Source organism: Anomaloglossus baeobatrachus, chromosome 11 (genome assembly GCF_048569485.1).
Source record: "Anomaloglossus baeobatrachus isolate aAnoBae1 chromosome 11, aAnoBae1.hap1, whole genome shotgun sequence".
Classification (NCBI taxonomy): Eukaryota; Metazoa; Chordata; class Amphibia; order Anura; family Aromobatidae; genus Anomaloglossus; species Anomaloglossus baeobatrachus.
The window spans coordinates 26,968,029-26,984,048 of NC_134363.1; the positions used below are offsets into that span (position 1 = coordinate 26,968,029).

Below are 16,020 nucleotides of genomic sequence, written 5' to 3' on the forward strand. Positions count from 1 at the left end.
AGAAAGAAAGAAAGAAAGAAAGAAAAAGTAAAAAAGAAAGAAAGAAAAAAAGAAAAATAAAGTAAGGAAGAAAGAAAGACAGTAAGGAAGAAAGAAAAAGAAAAGAGAAAATAAGAAACATTGAGATGGAGAACTGATAGAAAATGAGTGTAAGGAACACAGAGAGGAAGAGGTAGAACTTTGATTTTAGAAATTTTTGATTTGGTAGAGAAATAACATCATCAGTTATTTCGAGCAAGTAAGAATATCAGAATTTCAACTCTGAAAAGGGGAAGAGTTGATATTTTTATATCCTGCAACTACAGAACTTCCTCTTTTGTTTTGGAGATGTGCCACCCCCGATAGACCTCTGATGTCATGGTGGTGAGTCCAAGTGGTGATGTGGCTGTACCGGGCGTGAACAACAGACTTTTGTGATGTGGGTTTAAAAACAATATTAAAAAGGGGAAGAGAAAAATAAAATGAATAAATAAATAAAGAGTTTGTGATGCCAGTCGGCTTTGGTATGGCCGGGCACTGCTGGAGGTCCCCAGGAGTTAGGTGGTGATGCACAGTGCCAGAGGGTTGTCCCCTTACCCCCCAATTTGGCTGTTTCCTGGGGAAGTTGAGGTAGGAATAGCGCAGCAGATCATAATTCAGCCAAAGACATGACAGGGAGCTTTTACCTTTTTGCTGGAGCTCTGCGTAACTCTCCAGGACATTTCTCCCAGCCATTACAAGGATGGTGGTTTTTTTCCTGCCCTAATGAGAGTTTGGCTTCTCTGTTGTGTGGTGGTCGTGTATTCCTCCTGCCGCTACTTCCATACTTGGGAATAGGGTCTTGAAGTCCTGGGATTTTCAAGACAAGAATACTCTTGATCGCTAATCCCTTCCAGCAAGTGGCAACTTGAATCCTGAAGAAAAACTCATTATTTCTTTTACAAATTTCCAGACTCAAACGTGTCACTGTACTCTCAGGAAATTCACTGCTACTTATAAAAAGGTTAATAGCAGTCTCTCAGTTTGCCACTAACCTTGAAAGTCCTGGTGGCCTAGGGACTGATACTCTGCCAATGTGTAGCTGACCCCTTCAGAGGTTTTAGCAGTTACCTCAGGACAGGACCATCTCCATGTAACACTCCTTACTTCACTTCACACCAACTTCAACTGCCACTGTCTACTAATTTTATCTCACATCTATGACTAAGGACCTTGTGTGGTCTGAAACATTTAAGGGTACGCTGTGTTTTTTATTCCACTTTTGCACACTCTTTTTTAAAATGAAGAAATAAAGAAAAGTTTTTTATTCTTGAGAATTTTGGTGCTGGCTTTTTTTCCCTTTTTTTCTTGCCATTGTCCAGATGTGATCTCCGTTTTCAGGCCATGCATCAGTGGAGCTGTGGACAAACTAAAGCCCCGGTCACACATAGCGATATCGCTAGCGAGATCACTGAACTGTCACAGGTTTTGTGACATATCAGCGACCTCGCCAGTGACGTCACTGTGTGTGTGACGCGTAGCAGCGAGCGGACCCCTACTGCGAGGTCGCTGATCGTTACAAAACAATCAGGACCTTTTTTTGCTCGTTGGTCTCCCGCTGTGCAGCACACATCGGCGTGTTTGACTGCAGGAGACCAACGAGCACCTACTCTGTAAGCAGCGTACGCTGGTAACCAGGGTAAATATCGGGTAACTCAGCAAAGCGCTTGTCTTGGTTACCCAAAATTTACCCTGGTTACCAGCATACGCTGCTAACAGGCTGCCAGCGCTGGCTCCCTGCACACGTAGCCAGGGTAAATATCTGGTAACTAAGCAAAGCACTTTGCTTAGTAACCCGATGTGTACCCTAGCTACGTATACAGGGAGCCAGCGATGGCAGTCGGTCAGCGGCATACGCTGGTAACCAGGGTAATTATCGGGTAACTCAGCAAAGCGCTTTGCTTGGTTACCCGATATTTACCCTGGTTATCAGCGTACGCTGTTTACAGGCTGCCAGTGCTGGCTCCCTGCACACGTAGCCAGGGTAAATATCAGGTAACTAAGAAAAGCGCTTTGCTTAGTAACCTGATGTGTACCCTAGCTACGTATACAGGGAGCCAGCGGTGGCAGCCTGTTAGTGGCGTACGCTGGTAATCAGGGTAAATATCGGGTAACTAAGCAAAGCGCTTTGCTTGGTTACCCGATATTTACCCTGGTTACCAGCGTACACCGCTTACAGGCTGCCACCACTGGCTCTCTGTATATGTAGCTAGGGTACATATCGGGTTACTAAGCAAAGCACTTTGCTTAGTTACCCAATATTTACCCTGGTTACAAAGCACAACATCGTTACATGAGTCGCTGGTGGCTGATCTCTGGTCGCTGGTCGCTGTTGAGATCTGCCTGATTGACAGCTCACCAGTGACCATGTAGCGACGTAGCAACGATCCCTGCCAGGTCGGATCGCTGGTGGGATCATTGGGGCATCGCTACGTGTGACGGGACCCTAAGGGGTAGGCTGAATTCAAATTTTTTATTTTTACTGATAACAAATAAAGGTTCAATGGATAGTGAGTAACAAGGATGCAGCACAACAGTCATTTCATTGAAATATAGAGACTTTACTAAATGTTCTACAAACACAGAAAAAGCAGTAATCAAATGTAACAATACGCTCAAGTGATCATTAACTGTAATATATGATTTTTATATATAATTGACCAGTCTGATTTTATAAAAACAAAGCATACAGAAAATTCGGAGTCACCTAGAGCTTCGGGTCAGGTCTCACTTGGGAAGTACAAACACCAGATGCGCCAACGCCCAATATATCAATGCAATACAAAGTTAGTAGCGAATGCAGTATATGTCTAAATCAAATGTGACTTCTTTGAGGCCATAAACCAAGCTTTTATAAATATATTTTTTGTTAAAAATACAAATCTGATTTAAGCAAAGCTGAAGATAAAACTTTTAACAAGTCGGGGAACATTTGCAAGATATTTTTATATACGAAAAATGAAAATATTTTAATCATCGGTCGTGCTCGTATGTTCGAAACTCCTCCTGGTTTTACCCAGGTCATGAGGATGTTCACTGAAGGCTCTTTCAAGCCTGGAAGGAATTGATCTCAAGAAACCATGCTGAAAATCTTGGCCCATAAAAACATAAATGATTGGATTGATGCAACTGTTAAGACAAGCCAGGTTGAGAACAACAGTACTTACGATAAAGAATTGAATTTCAGGTCCATAATACCAGGGTGTAATTGGCCAGATGTAATATGGAAACCAACAGATGAAGAAACACAATATAACAGCGATGATGATCCTATAGGATCTCTGAGATCTCTGGGATCGTTTCGTTTTTTTAAGCTTGACGAAAATGGTAACGTAACTGGTGAAGATGATGAGAAAAGGGATCACACACAGTATAAGTAATCTGATCAGCTGAATGTTGTGTTTTTCATTAAGGGAATAGGTATTGTCAGAGTTATATCTTACACACCATTCATAAAAGTCATAAAAATGGGAATCATATGAGAAAAACATGAAACCAGTTGCGGCTAAACTCAACACCCAGATGATCGCTGCAGAGATTCTCACCACATTACAGGTTCTATGAACTTTGGCCCAAATTGGCCACATGACCGAAACCCAGCGGTCAATACTCATGACCGTTAAGAGAAGAACACTGGCGTTCATGTTTGCATTAAACAAAATAATGCCCAACTGGCAAGAAATAATTGGTGAAAAGTAAACCCAGTCAACAATTCGTAGAGGAAGTGAAGCACAACACAGGAAGTCCGCGATGGCCAGATTGAGAAACCACACAGCACTGATCGTCTTCTTCATCTTGAATCCGGCAATCCAGATGACTAATCCATTACCGATAATCCCGAGAGCAAAAATAATGCTGTATAAAATAATTGACATCTTCTGTATAACGTAGGCATAATCATCACAACTGGCGCAATGAGTTGCGTTACTCGTCTCAGTGTATTGATCATACCTTTAAAGACATAAAAGGGTAAAAGTTAAGCTTCAAAAATATAGAGTTTTATAAATTTCGACTTTGGACACAAGGAGCAGCCAGAAAACAGCAAAGTACAAACTGAGGTCAATAGAGATTACCACTAGTGATGGGTGAGTGTAATTGTTACTATTTGCACGAATAGTACTGTATTCAGGTTACTCATTATAGTGGGCGTTTTTGGGTACTCACCTCGTTATATTCGGATGTCCCACCCAGCAGGTTTGGCGCCTGATTTGCAGCCACTAAACATGCTGGGCTTCTTAACCAATCACAGTAATGCCACAGCCATGTTGGTTGTGTCATTACTGTGACTGGCTGATCGCGCTTCATACTTGTTAATCATGGGAGTGGAAGCGAGAGCGGGAGCAGGAGTGGGAGTGAGAGAGAGAGCGAGAGAGAGAGTGAGGCAGAGAGAGAGAGAGAGATGATCCGTGTGTGAGTCAGAAATGCATGCAGGTGTGGCACCCCAGTGTAGGGGAGCAACAGTAGTGTTGCCCTCTTCACCGGTGGTGATGCCATGCCTGGAAGCAAGGAGGAGGGTTTTCCATGTTAGGTAAACCAACATTCAACATCTCCAAACTCTGGGCTAGTAGAGGGAGCTCAAGGACCCGTTTTGAGGGAAGCTTCCCTAGTATACTGGCCTCGAGGAAGAGTTACTTATACACACACAGAAAAGAAACTGAAACACATCAGTCGAGCAGAGACAAAGAACAGGCATGGTCGCTGGAAGAGATCTGTCTCCCAAACTCTCCCAGGACAAGGCGCAGAAGCAGGACATCGGGGTCCTCAACTGTTCAGTGCTAAAGCCCCATCAGTGAGGGCAGGAGATTTCAAGTCCCCTATCCCAAAGAAAGCCCAAAGGTAAAGCAGCACAATAGAGCCCGGAGCCGCAACTACACAGGCGGTGCCCAGGACAGGTTTGAACTGCTCGCCATTAGGGAAAGGATGAACAACAACTAGGAAGAGTCACTGAGTGCCTCCAAGCCGCAAAGACTCACACACATAGCGCAACAAGGACGGCGTCCAACCCACCTGGCAAGGGGAATCTCCTCATTGCTTCCAGGCTGACCAGACCCTCATCATCTTCTGGAACAGACTCCCGTGCCTGTATTAACAACTGCCAAGTAAAGGTAAAGGAAACTACAGCCCTCTGTGTTGTCCAGTTATTACCGGAGTCTTCAGTCCTGCACCACAAAATTAAATCACAGAGACTATCACTCCCATCCACCCTGGGGCCTAGCTCTACATGTAGACACCCATGCTGCGTCACCATCTGCCCCAGAAAAGAGACTTCCCAAAGTGTGGCTAATAACTGGCTGCATTCCACTGGTAGCGTCACGAATAATGTCAGGGCAGGGAGGACTGGTAGGCCCAAGAGGTGGATCCACTGGACCATGCACCGCACCGGAGGGCAGGGTACACGGCAGCCGGAGCACTGGCGTGGCAGGGACAGGTATAACCAGGTCACCAGGGTCACGGAGTTCTTTAAGACGGTACAGAATGCTGGTACAGCTAACAGGACACGGTACAAGGGGACCTGAGCACCTAGCTCAAAAGACAAGGCTTCAAGACACATTGTTCAGGCCCCGCCCACATGGAAAGGCAAGTCCTATATACCCAGCACACCCCCATGTCATTTCCTGCTTCAAGTGTACTGGGCCTATAAGACCAGGAGAGTGGGCGCGGCCTGGTCCTATACAGAGTCACTAGGCAGAGTCAGACTCCTGAGACCAGGAACAGAACACAGGAGAGCACGAGCGGGAGCGGCAGGCGTGACCGGCGGACACGTGAACTGGATCAGTGGGCAAGGAGCGGTGGTGCGATGCAGGTGCGACTGGATCAGTGGGTACGGAGCGGTGGTACGATGCAGGTAACGGGTCAGTGGGTAAGGAGGGCTGCCGGGACACCGGGAGCGTGACAAATAACTACCCCATCATTCCCATCCTCATCTTTATTGACACTGCAGGGGTCACAAAATCGGGCTAGGCCGCTGTGACATCCTAAACTGACACCAGACCGGTGACAAGTAACCCCCCAGACCCAATTGACTTGTCACAGGCTAATGTTCCAGGCTCTCCCCATTCAGTTTCATCACTTTACCATCCATTTCAGCCTTTTCCTCAGGCCCCCAGACCTCTTTGTTGGGTCCAGCAGAAAATTACTCTCATTTCCCATTGACTTGCATTGTACTCGCTATTCCTGAACAAGGATGTCCCCGAAACGCATCTTGTCCGTTTTATTGGGTTTTAATGGAACAATAAAATTTGTATTTTTATGAAGATGCTGTGCCGGATTCCTGAATTTTTGTGTTAAGCTCTTTTGCTGGAGATTTTCCGTGCACCTTATAAAAGGAATTCCAAGCGCATATGGTGAGCTGGATTTCGGAAGATTCCTCCACCTGCTTGTGTGTGATGAATATTACTAAGTATTCATTACGAGTATAGCGATTACGAATATTTCGGTACTCGATCATCTCTAAATATCACCCATGCAATCCCAATCCCAAACAGGAAGTTCCAGTGGTCATTATTTTACTATTTGTATTTTCTTAAACAATTAAGACACTTTGGCCAGGTAACTTTCTTATAGGTAATGTTCTAATAAGCACCGAGTGGCTCAGTGGTCAGCACTATTCATTCGAATAGTGGCAGATGTGTGGCACATGGCCGAGGCCACTATACAGTTAACGGAGCTGTGCAATTTTGCAATTGATCACTTTTGGCCTCTGCCGTCACGTAGAACAGCTGAATGGTGGGAGCACCCGGTGTCACATCTCCATGATATGATAATAATGACCTATTTTACAGATAGTCCATCAATATAAAGTGTTGGTCAACCCCTCTAATAAATAATAAATTGAATATAAATTAACTATTTCCAGACCGCCCATAGACTTTAAATCCGTGGGTAGATCATGTTCTAAAATGCCACGCTATAGAAGCGCAGATGCACATTAGTAGAGAGTCGGCAGTCAGACCACCAAACTCCCAATAGAGAAGGCGTAGTTAGTTTATTGCCACCTCTGCCTTCCATGTCTTTGTATACACAGTGCTGAAGAATGCAGCGTATGCAATAATAGGAAGCGCTAATGGGGGCCATATTATTACAGATTCTCTGGAGGTAGCAGAAGCTGTTGGGTCCTGTGAGATCCGATCAACTATGCATAGCAACAAGGAAGCTGAATTTCCTCTGTAACTGGGGCTAATATACAAGTCACAGTTACAGGAAAAATCAAATTTAAACAAAAGCAAGCATGGTAGTGCCCGCTCATCACTAGTTACAAGTACTGAGCACCCGAGCATGGTAGTGCCCGCTCATCACTAGTTACAAGTACTGAGCACCTGAGCATGGTAGTGCCTGCTCATCACTAGTTACGAGTACTGAGAACCCGAGCATGGTAGTGCCCGCTCATCACTAGTTACGAGTACTGAGGACCTGAGCATGATAGTGCCCGCTCATCACTAGTTACAAGTACTGAGCACCCGAGCATGGTAGTGCCCGCTCATCACTAGTTACGAGTACCAAGCACCCTAGCATGGTAGTTCCCGCTCATCACTAGTTAAGAGTACCGAGCACCCTAGCATGGTAGTTCCCGCTCATCACTAGTTACGAGTATGGAGCACCCGAGCATGGTAGTTCCTGCTCATCACTAGCTACGAGTACAGAGCACTCAAGCATGGTAGTGACCGCTCATCACTAGTTACCAGTACTGAGCACACGAGCATGGTAGTGCCCGCTCATCACTAGTTACGAGCACTGACCACCTGAGCATGGTAGTGTCCACTCATCACTAGTTACAAGTACTGAGCACCCGAGCATGGTAGTGCCCGCTCATTACTAGTTATGAGTACAGAGCACTCGAGCATGGTAGTGCCCGCTCATCACTAGTTACGAGCACTGACCACCTGAGCATGGTAGTGTCCGCTCATCACTAGTTACAAGTACTGAGCACTCGAGCATGGTAGTGCCCGCTCATCACTAGTTACGAGTACTGAGCACTCAAGCATGGTAGTTGTCACGCTCTCCGGGTCCCCTGCTCTGCTCCCCGGCTCACCTGCTTCTCTCCCCGGTCTCCAGCCTCCATTGCCTGCGGTCTCCAGGCAGCCCGGTCCCCGCTCCCGGCGCCCGTCGGCTACTCAGCCCCAGCCCGGCTCTCCTGCTTCCTGCTCACCGCTCCCTGCCCTGGCTTCTGGCACCCGGGCCTCGCGCATGCGCATTAGGGCGCGCGCGCGGTCATTGACCCTTTCTTAAAGGGCCAGCGTCCACTGACAGGAAATTGGACACACAGGTACAGGGTATAAAGGGGTTTAGTGTCCAAGTGGGCGGGGCCTGTTCTCCGTGTTTCCTAAGCTAGGAGTCAGGTCTCCTTGTGTCTCTGTGCCATACTTACCTATCTCTCTTCTAGAGCCGCTCCTGCCTCGCCATCCGGTCCTGCCGATTCCCGAACGCTGACTATCTGCCATCCCGTCAGTCCGTTCCATCTCTGATCCCTGTGGTGACCCGTCCTCTCGCTCCATCGGTTACGGACTCTGCCTGACAACATCTCGGCCTCCGAACCTGAGCTCCGTCACCCGGACTACCATCAGTGACTCCGTGGTCCCAGGGACTTCTCCATTCCACTCTTGTGCACGGACTGTCCTGCTACTCGTAGTGCTCCGGCTACTGGACCCCTTGCCTTCATCAAGGAGTTCGGCCCAGTGGATCCACCTCCTGGGTCTGCCCGTCCACCTGGCCCTAACAGTAGTGCCCGCTCATCACTAGTTACAAGTACTGAGCACTCGAGCATGGTAGTGCCCGCTTATCACTAGTTACAAGTACTGAGCACTCGAGCATGGTAGTGCTCGCTCATCACTAGTTACGAGTACTGAGCACCCGAGCATGGTAGTGTCCGCTCATCACTAGTTACAAGTACTGAGCACTCGAGCATGGTAGTGCCCGCTCATCACTAGTTACCAGTACTGAGCACCCGAGCATGGTAGTGTCCGCTCATCACTAGTTACAAGTACTGAGCACTCGAGCATGGTAGTGCCCGCTCATCACTAGTTACCAGTACTGAGCACTCGAGCATGGTAGTGCCCGCTCATCACTAGTTTCAAGTACTGAGCACTCGAGCATGGTAGTGCCCGCTCATCACTAGTTACGAGTACTGAGCACCCAAGCATGGTAGTGCCCGCTCATCACTATTTACGAACACAGAGCACCTAACCATGGTAGTGCCCGCTCATCCCTAGTTATGAGTACTGAGCACCCGAGCATGGTAGTGCCCGCTCATCCCTAGTTATGAGTACTGAGCACCCGAGCATGGTAGTCCCTGCTCTTCACTAGTTACGAGTACTGACGACCCGAGCATGGTAGTGCCCGCTCATCACTATATTATTTTCCTCATTTTCAAGATTTCTCTTGAATTAAAATGAACAAAGAACATTCCCATTTGTAAGAATAAACATTAATCTAGTACTTCTTATAGCTGAAAGGTTAGTGATTTGGACGTCTACACAATGCAAGTGAGTGAACTGTCAGCTTTTCTTAACAGCTCTTTTGGAGAATTTGATACTGTCATGATCACAGCAAATATGCTCAAAAAATACTGCAATGAGAAACTGTATGTAGGGCTATGATCCTATCTGTGACACAGTGGCCAGTGAAAACCACAAAACAGTGAATAATCCAACGCATCACACACTGCACCTTACGCTGTGGTCTTTTGCAGAATATCACATCATGTTGACTTCAAAAATAGCGTTTCATGCAATTCTACCTTATCACTGGGCCAGAATAAGGAACGGAGGCTCAGATGAAAATGGGAATTACAGTATATACAATACAACACTGTCAACAAATCTTTCTCTTCGGTAACAAAAAATTAGAAATATAAACTTACTCAGTACTGGATTCCACGACTGTATCAAACACATCAGTATCATCCATTCTGATCCTTTATCTAAAAGAAAAATAAAGATAATCTAAGATATAAAGCTGAGTGAATGTGTGTGTGTGTGTGTGTGTGTGTGCCTGTGTGTGCCTGTGTGTGCCTGTGTGTGCCTGTGTGTGCCTGTGTGTGCCTGTGTGTGTGTGTGTATGTGTGTGTCCGCCAAAGGAATCTGCACCATCGTATTAACAATCACAAAATTTTGCGCAGAGGCAGACAGGGAAAAATAGGGATAAAGACAAACAGGAAAAGTGACAGACAGGGAAACAGAGAGACAGACAGGCAGGGAAACAGATAGAGAGACAGACAGGGAACAATACAGAGAGACAGACAGGGAAAGATAGAGATAAAAACAGACAGGGAAAGTGACAGACAGGGAAACAGAGAGAGACAGACAGACAGAGACAGACAGGGAACGATACAGAGAGACAGACAGGGAAAGATAGAGATAAAAACAGACAGGGAAAGTGACAGACAGGGAAACAGATAGAGAGACAGACAGACAGAGACAGACAGGGAACGATACAGAGAGACACACAAGAAAGGAGACAGACAGGGAAAGAGACAAACAGATAGAGATAGATAGATAAAGAGAGATAGGCAGAGACAGACAGGGAAACAGATACAGAGACTGTTACGAGGGGGACCCGGGGAAGCGTGCCAAGATGGGAAATGGACTGCTTCCGCCGGTCAAGGTCCACTGTGCGGTGTAAGGGACCGCCGCTATGGTGGGTGAAGAGTGAGCGGGTTGCTGCTAGCGATCGTCTGGAATGTCACAGACGATCTATGTACACCGATCTGCCCTACCCCGTGAGGGTTGTATGGCACAGATCTCACGGCTCGGCGTACCTGTTGCACGGGGAAGCACAGAGGTGCCCACGCACGTGTTCCAGTGGAAGTCACGAGAATATGGCACGAGGGTAGCACAGAGGTGCCCACGCACGTGTGCTTTCAATAACCAGGTGAGTCCAATGGAGACTTGAGGAGCTCACCTGGGACAGGAACACGGCCTGTTGACGGGGGTACTGCCGGAGCAGCAAGGCAGGAACACGGCCTGCAAACGAGGTACTGCCGGAGCAGCAAGGGCCAAGCCCACAAGAGACAGTAATGCCTGAGCAGTGGCGTGGCAGCACGCTGCCAGACATCCAAACATAGAAGGACGGTCGCGCGCCGCCATGATGGCAGGGGGAGCTTTTAAGGAGGTGCAGCTCCACCCGAGGGCGGGCGCGAGGCGGAGATGACGGACTTGACCCAATCAGGGTCCACGACGTCCCAGCCTGGCCAGTCAGGATTCACCACGTCACCAGCCTTGTTATCAAGCCGTGTGACGTCAGTGAGCGAATCAGGACCCACCACGCATTGCACATGCTCACCCTCCTGCCTCTGGGAAATAGAGGCGGGATCCTCGGTCTCACAATGTGGAGAGATAACGGGAATCTCACTGCTTCCCTGAGCAGAAAACCTCTGCACATTGCGCAGCCTCGCAGACCTTCGGGGCCGCTGAGCAGGAGAGTCTGCGGCAGGCCAGGAATGGGAGACCGCTTCACTCCTTGTAACAGGAGAACCACTAGGTGTCACCCTTCTGCTGCCTCTCTGAGAAGGTATCTCCTGCACACTGCGCAGTCTGGCAGACCTTCGGCGCTGCTGAGCAGGAGTGCTCGTGGCAGGCAAGGAATGGGAGACTGCCTCAGTCCTTGCCTCAGGAGAGCCACGAGATGTAACAGAGACAGACAGAGACAGACAGGGAATGATACAGAGAGACTGACAGGGAAAGATAGGGATAAAACAGACAGGGAGAGTGACAGACAGGGAAACAGATAGAGAGACAGACAGAAACAGACAGGAAACGATACAGAGAGACAGACAGAGACAGACAAGAAAAGAGACAGACAGGGAAAGATACAAACAGATAGAGATGTAGAGAGAGATAAGCAGAAACAGACAGGGAAACAGATAGAGAGACAGACAGGGAACAATACAGAGAGACAGACAGGGAAATATAGAGATAAAAACAGACAGAGAAAGTGACAGACAGGGAAACAGATACAGAGACAGACAGGGAACGATACAGAGAGACCGACAGGGAAAGATAGAGATAAAAACAGACAGGAAAACAGATAGAGAGACAGACAGACAGAGACAGACAGGGAACGATACAGAGAGACAGACAAGAAAAGAGACAGACAGGGAAAGAGACAAACAGATAGAGATATAGAGAGAGATAGGCAGAGACAGACAGGGAAAAAGATAGAGAGACAGACAGGGAACGATACAGAGAGACAGACAGAGACAGACAGGGAAATAGACAAACAGAGAGAGATATAGAAAGATATAGGCAGAGGCAGACAGGGAAAAAGATAGAGAGACAGACAGAGACAGACAGGGAACGATACAGAGAGACAGACAGAGACAGACAAGAAAAGAGACAGACAGGGAAATAGACAAACAGAGAGAGATATAGAAAGATATAGGCAGAGACAGACAGGGAAAGGGACAGACAGAGACAGACAAAGAGATATAGAGAGAGGCAGACAGACAGACAATGTGATAGTAATCTGTTTTAACAGAATACTTAATAGCACATTGCATTGTCAGACTTCATATATTGTTTTAACCCTTCGTCAGGCTGCATAATTTTACAACATTAACAACGACCCCTTATCTTGGAAGGGGGTGGAGATATTTTATTGAAATTTGGCCAATAAATTCTGGACCAAAACTGCAGAGATGTCACAAAATTTCAGCCCTCTACAGCTTTTGGAAAAAAAATGTATTGCAATTTTAAAACAGAATAGTTACAATTGTACCTACTCAGCCGGACGAAGGTTAAAATGAAAAAAGTTACAAAAATGATACTCGCTGATAAAAAAAAAACCTGGGCCATCATAACATATAGCAGAAATGACCAGACAGCACTCCAGTCCAAATGCAACTTTCTCATATAAAGTCGTAACCCGTAGAGAAAAAAAAAACTACATACAGTTAGGTCCAGAAATCTTTGGACAGTGACACAATTTTCGCGAGTTGGGCTCTGCATGCCACCACATTGGATTTGAAATGAAACCTCTACAACAGAATTCAAGTGCAGATTGTAACGTTTAATTTGAAGGTTTGAACAAAAATATCTGATAGAAATTGTAGGAATTGTCACATTTCTTTACAAACACTCCACATTTTAGGAGGTCAAAAGTAATTGGACAAATAAACCAAACCCAAACAAAATATTTTTATTTTCAATATTTTGTTGCGAATCCTTTGGAGGCAATCACTGCCTTAAGTCTGGAACCCATGGACATCACCAAACGCTGGGTTTCCTCCTTCTTAATGCTTTGCCAGGCCTTTACAGCCGCAGCCTTCAGGTCTTGCTTGTTTGTGGGTCTTTCCGTCTTAAGTCTGGATTTGAGCAAGTGAAATGCATGCTCAATTGGGTTAAGATCTGGTGATTGACTTGGCCATTGCAGAATGTTCCACTTTTTTGCACTCATGAACTCCTGGGTAGCTTTGGCTGTATGCTTGGGGTCATTGTCCATCTGTACTATGAAGCGCCGTCCGATCAACTTTGCGGCATTTGGCTGAATCTGGGCTGAAAGTATATCCCGGTACACTTCAGAATTCATCCGGCTACTCTTGTCTGCTGTTATGTCATCAATAAATACAAGTGACCCAGTGCCATTGAAAGCCATGCATGCCCATGCCATCACGTTGCCTCCACCATGTTTTACAGAGGATGTGGTGTGCCTTGGATCATGTGCCGTTCTCTTTCTTCTCCAAACTTTTTTCTTCCCATCATTCTGGTACAGGTTGATCTTTGTCTCATCTGTCCATAGAAAACTTTTCCAGAACTGAGCTGGCTTCATGAGGGGTTTTTCAGCAAATTTAACTCTGGCCTGTCTATTTTTGGAATTGATGAATGGTTTGCATCTAGATGTGAACCCTTTGTATTTACTTTCATGGAGTCTTCTCTTTACTGTTGACTTAGAGACAGATACACCTACTTCACTGAGAGTGTTCTGGACTTCAGTTGATGTTGTGAACGGGTTCTTCTTCACCAAAGAAAGTATGCAGCGATCATCCACCACTGTTGTCATCCGTGGACGCCCAGGCTTTTTTGAGTTCCCAAGCTCACCAGTCAATTCCTTTTTTCTCAGAATGTACCCGACTGTTGATTTTGCTACTCCAAGCATATCTGCTATCTCTCTGATGGATTTTTTCTTTTTTTTCAGCCTCAGGATGTTCTGCTTCACCTCAATTGAGAGTTCCTTAGACCGCATGTTGTCTGGTCACAGCAACAGCTTCCAAATGCAAAACCACACACCTGTAATCAACCCCAGACCTTTTAACTACTTCATTGATTACAGGTTAACGAGGGAGACGCCTTCAGAGTTAATTGCAGCCCTTAGAGTCCCTTGTCCAATTACTTTTGGTCCCTTGAAAAAGAGGAGGCTATGCATTACAGAGCTATGATTCCTAAACCCTTTCTCCGATTTGGATGTGAAAACTCTCATATTGCAGCTGGGAGTGTGCACTTTCAGCCCATATTATATATATAATTGTATTTCTGAACATGTTTTTGTAAACAGCTAAAATAACAAAACTTGTGTCACTGTCCAAATATTTCTGGCCCTGACTGTATAGTAGGTAATTATCTACCAACAGACCAAAATAACCTGGAGAAATCATTCCATTGGATATTTGGTGTGAAAAATAAAAAGTAAAGATATTAAAAGAGTAAAAAAAAAACATGGCTGGAAAATGAGAGCTTACATAGTTACATAGGTTGAAAAAAGACCTAGGTCCATCTAGTTCCACCTTCCTCCACCAATTCTACATTTTGTCCCTAAGTCATAGGGAAATTATAAGTGCAGAAACTGCCCTTTTTGCCCCTTCCATAAAATTGGTAATCCTTTAAAAATTGGAAATAAATTTCATAGTGTAACGGAATTTATCGGCAAAGTGGGTGGTGTATGCCATATTTTGTCCATGTCATCTGGTGTATATAGGGAAAACGTTTCCAGGAGCATTTCAACTCAATAAAGTCTAGAAAGGGCTATCATAGACTAAAGGGGGCTTTACACGCTACGACATCGCTAATGTGAAGTCGTTGGGGTCACGGAATTGGTGACGCACATCCGGCCGCATTAGCGATGCCGTTGCGTGTGACACCGATGAGCGATTTTGCAGCGTTGCAAAAACGTGCAAAATCGCTCATCGGTGACATGGGGGTAAATTCTCAAAAATCGTTATTGCAGCAGTAACGAGGTTGTTCCTCGTTCCTGCGGCAGCACACATCGCTCCGTGTGACGCCGCAGGAACGAGGAACATCTCCTTACCTGCCTCCCGGCCGCTATGCGGAAGGAAGGAGGTGGGCGGGATGTTACGTCCCGCTCAGCTCCGCCCCTCCGCTGCTATTGGGCGGCCGCTCAGTGACGTCGCTGTGACGCCGCACGGACCGCCCCCTTAGAAAGGAGGTGGTTCGCCGGTCACAGCGACATCGCCGGGCAGGTAAGTATGTGTGACGGGTCTGGGCGATGTTGTGCGGCACAGGCAGCGATTTGCCCGTGTCGCACAACAGATGGGGGCGGGTACCCACACTAGCGATATCGGGACCGATATCGCAGTGTGTAAAGCCCGCTTAATTAAACATGTGAGGGAATGTCATGGAACTAGTCCACAAGTCCTCCAATTCATGGGACTGGAAAAAGTGTGCCCTTCTCCTAAGGCCTGTTTCAGACGTCAGTGATTCTGGTACATATGTGCTAGTTTTTATACGTACCAGAATCACGGACATACGCAGACCCATTATAATCAATGGGTCTGCGCACACATCAGTGATTTTTCACTGACCGTGTCTCCATGCGGCGTACCCGCATGTCCATGATTGCCGCACGAAGACATGTCCATTTTTTTCTGGCATTTCTGATATCCCATGGACCACACTATGGTGTGATCTATGAAACACATACCAGAAAAACATGGACGTTGAAAATAAAAAGCATTTCATACTCACCTTCTCCAGCGATGCTCTGTTCTGCCTCTGCTCTCTGCAGCTTCCTGCCCAGCTCATTTCTGTCACGCAGATTCATTATGCACGACACAGC

The 16,020-nt window shown here is 46.5% G+C and overlaps 1 protein-coding gene across 1 annotated transcript; it reads right to left on the reverse strand.

Moving 5' to 3' along the window:
• Positions 1-2,971: 2,971 nt before the first annotated feature.
• LOC142256394 (chemerin-like receptor 1) lies at positions 2,972-3,893 on the reverse strand. The gene has a single exon (XM_075328056.1). The coding sequence runs from the start codon at positions 3,891-3,893 to the stop codon at positions 2,988-2,990; it is 906 nt and encodes a 301-aa protein (XP_075184171.1). The 3' UTR covers positions 2,972-2,987.
• Between the last annotated feature and the right edge of the window lie 12,127 nt (positions 3,894-16,020).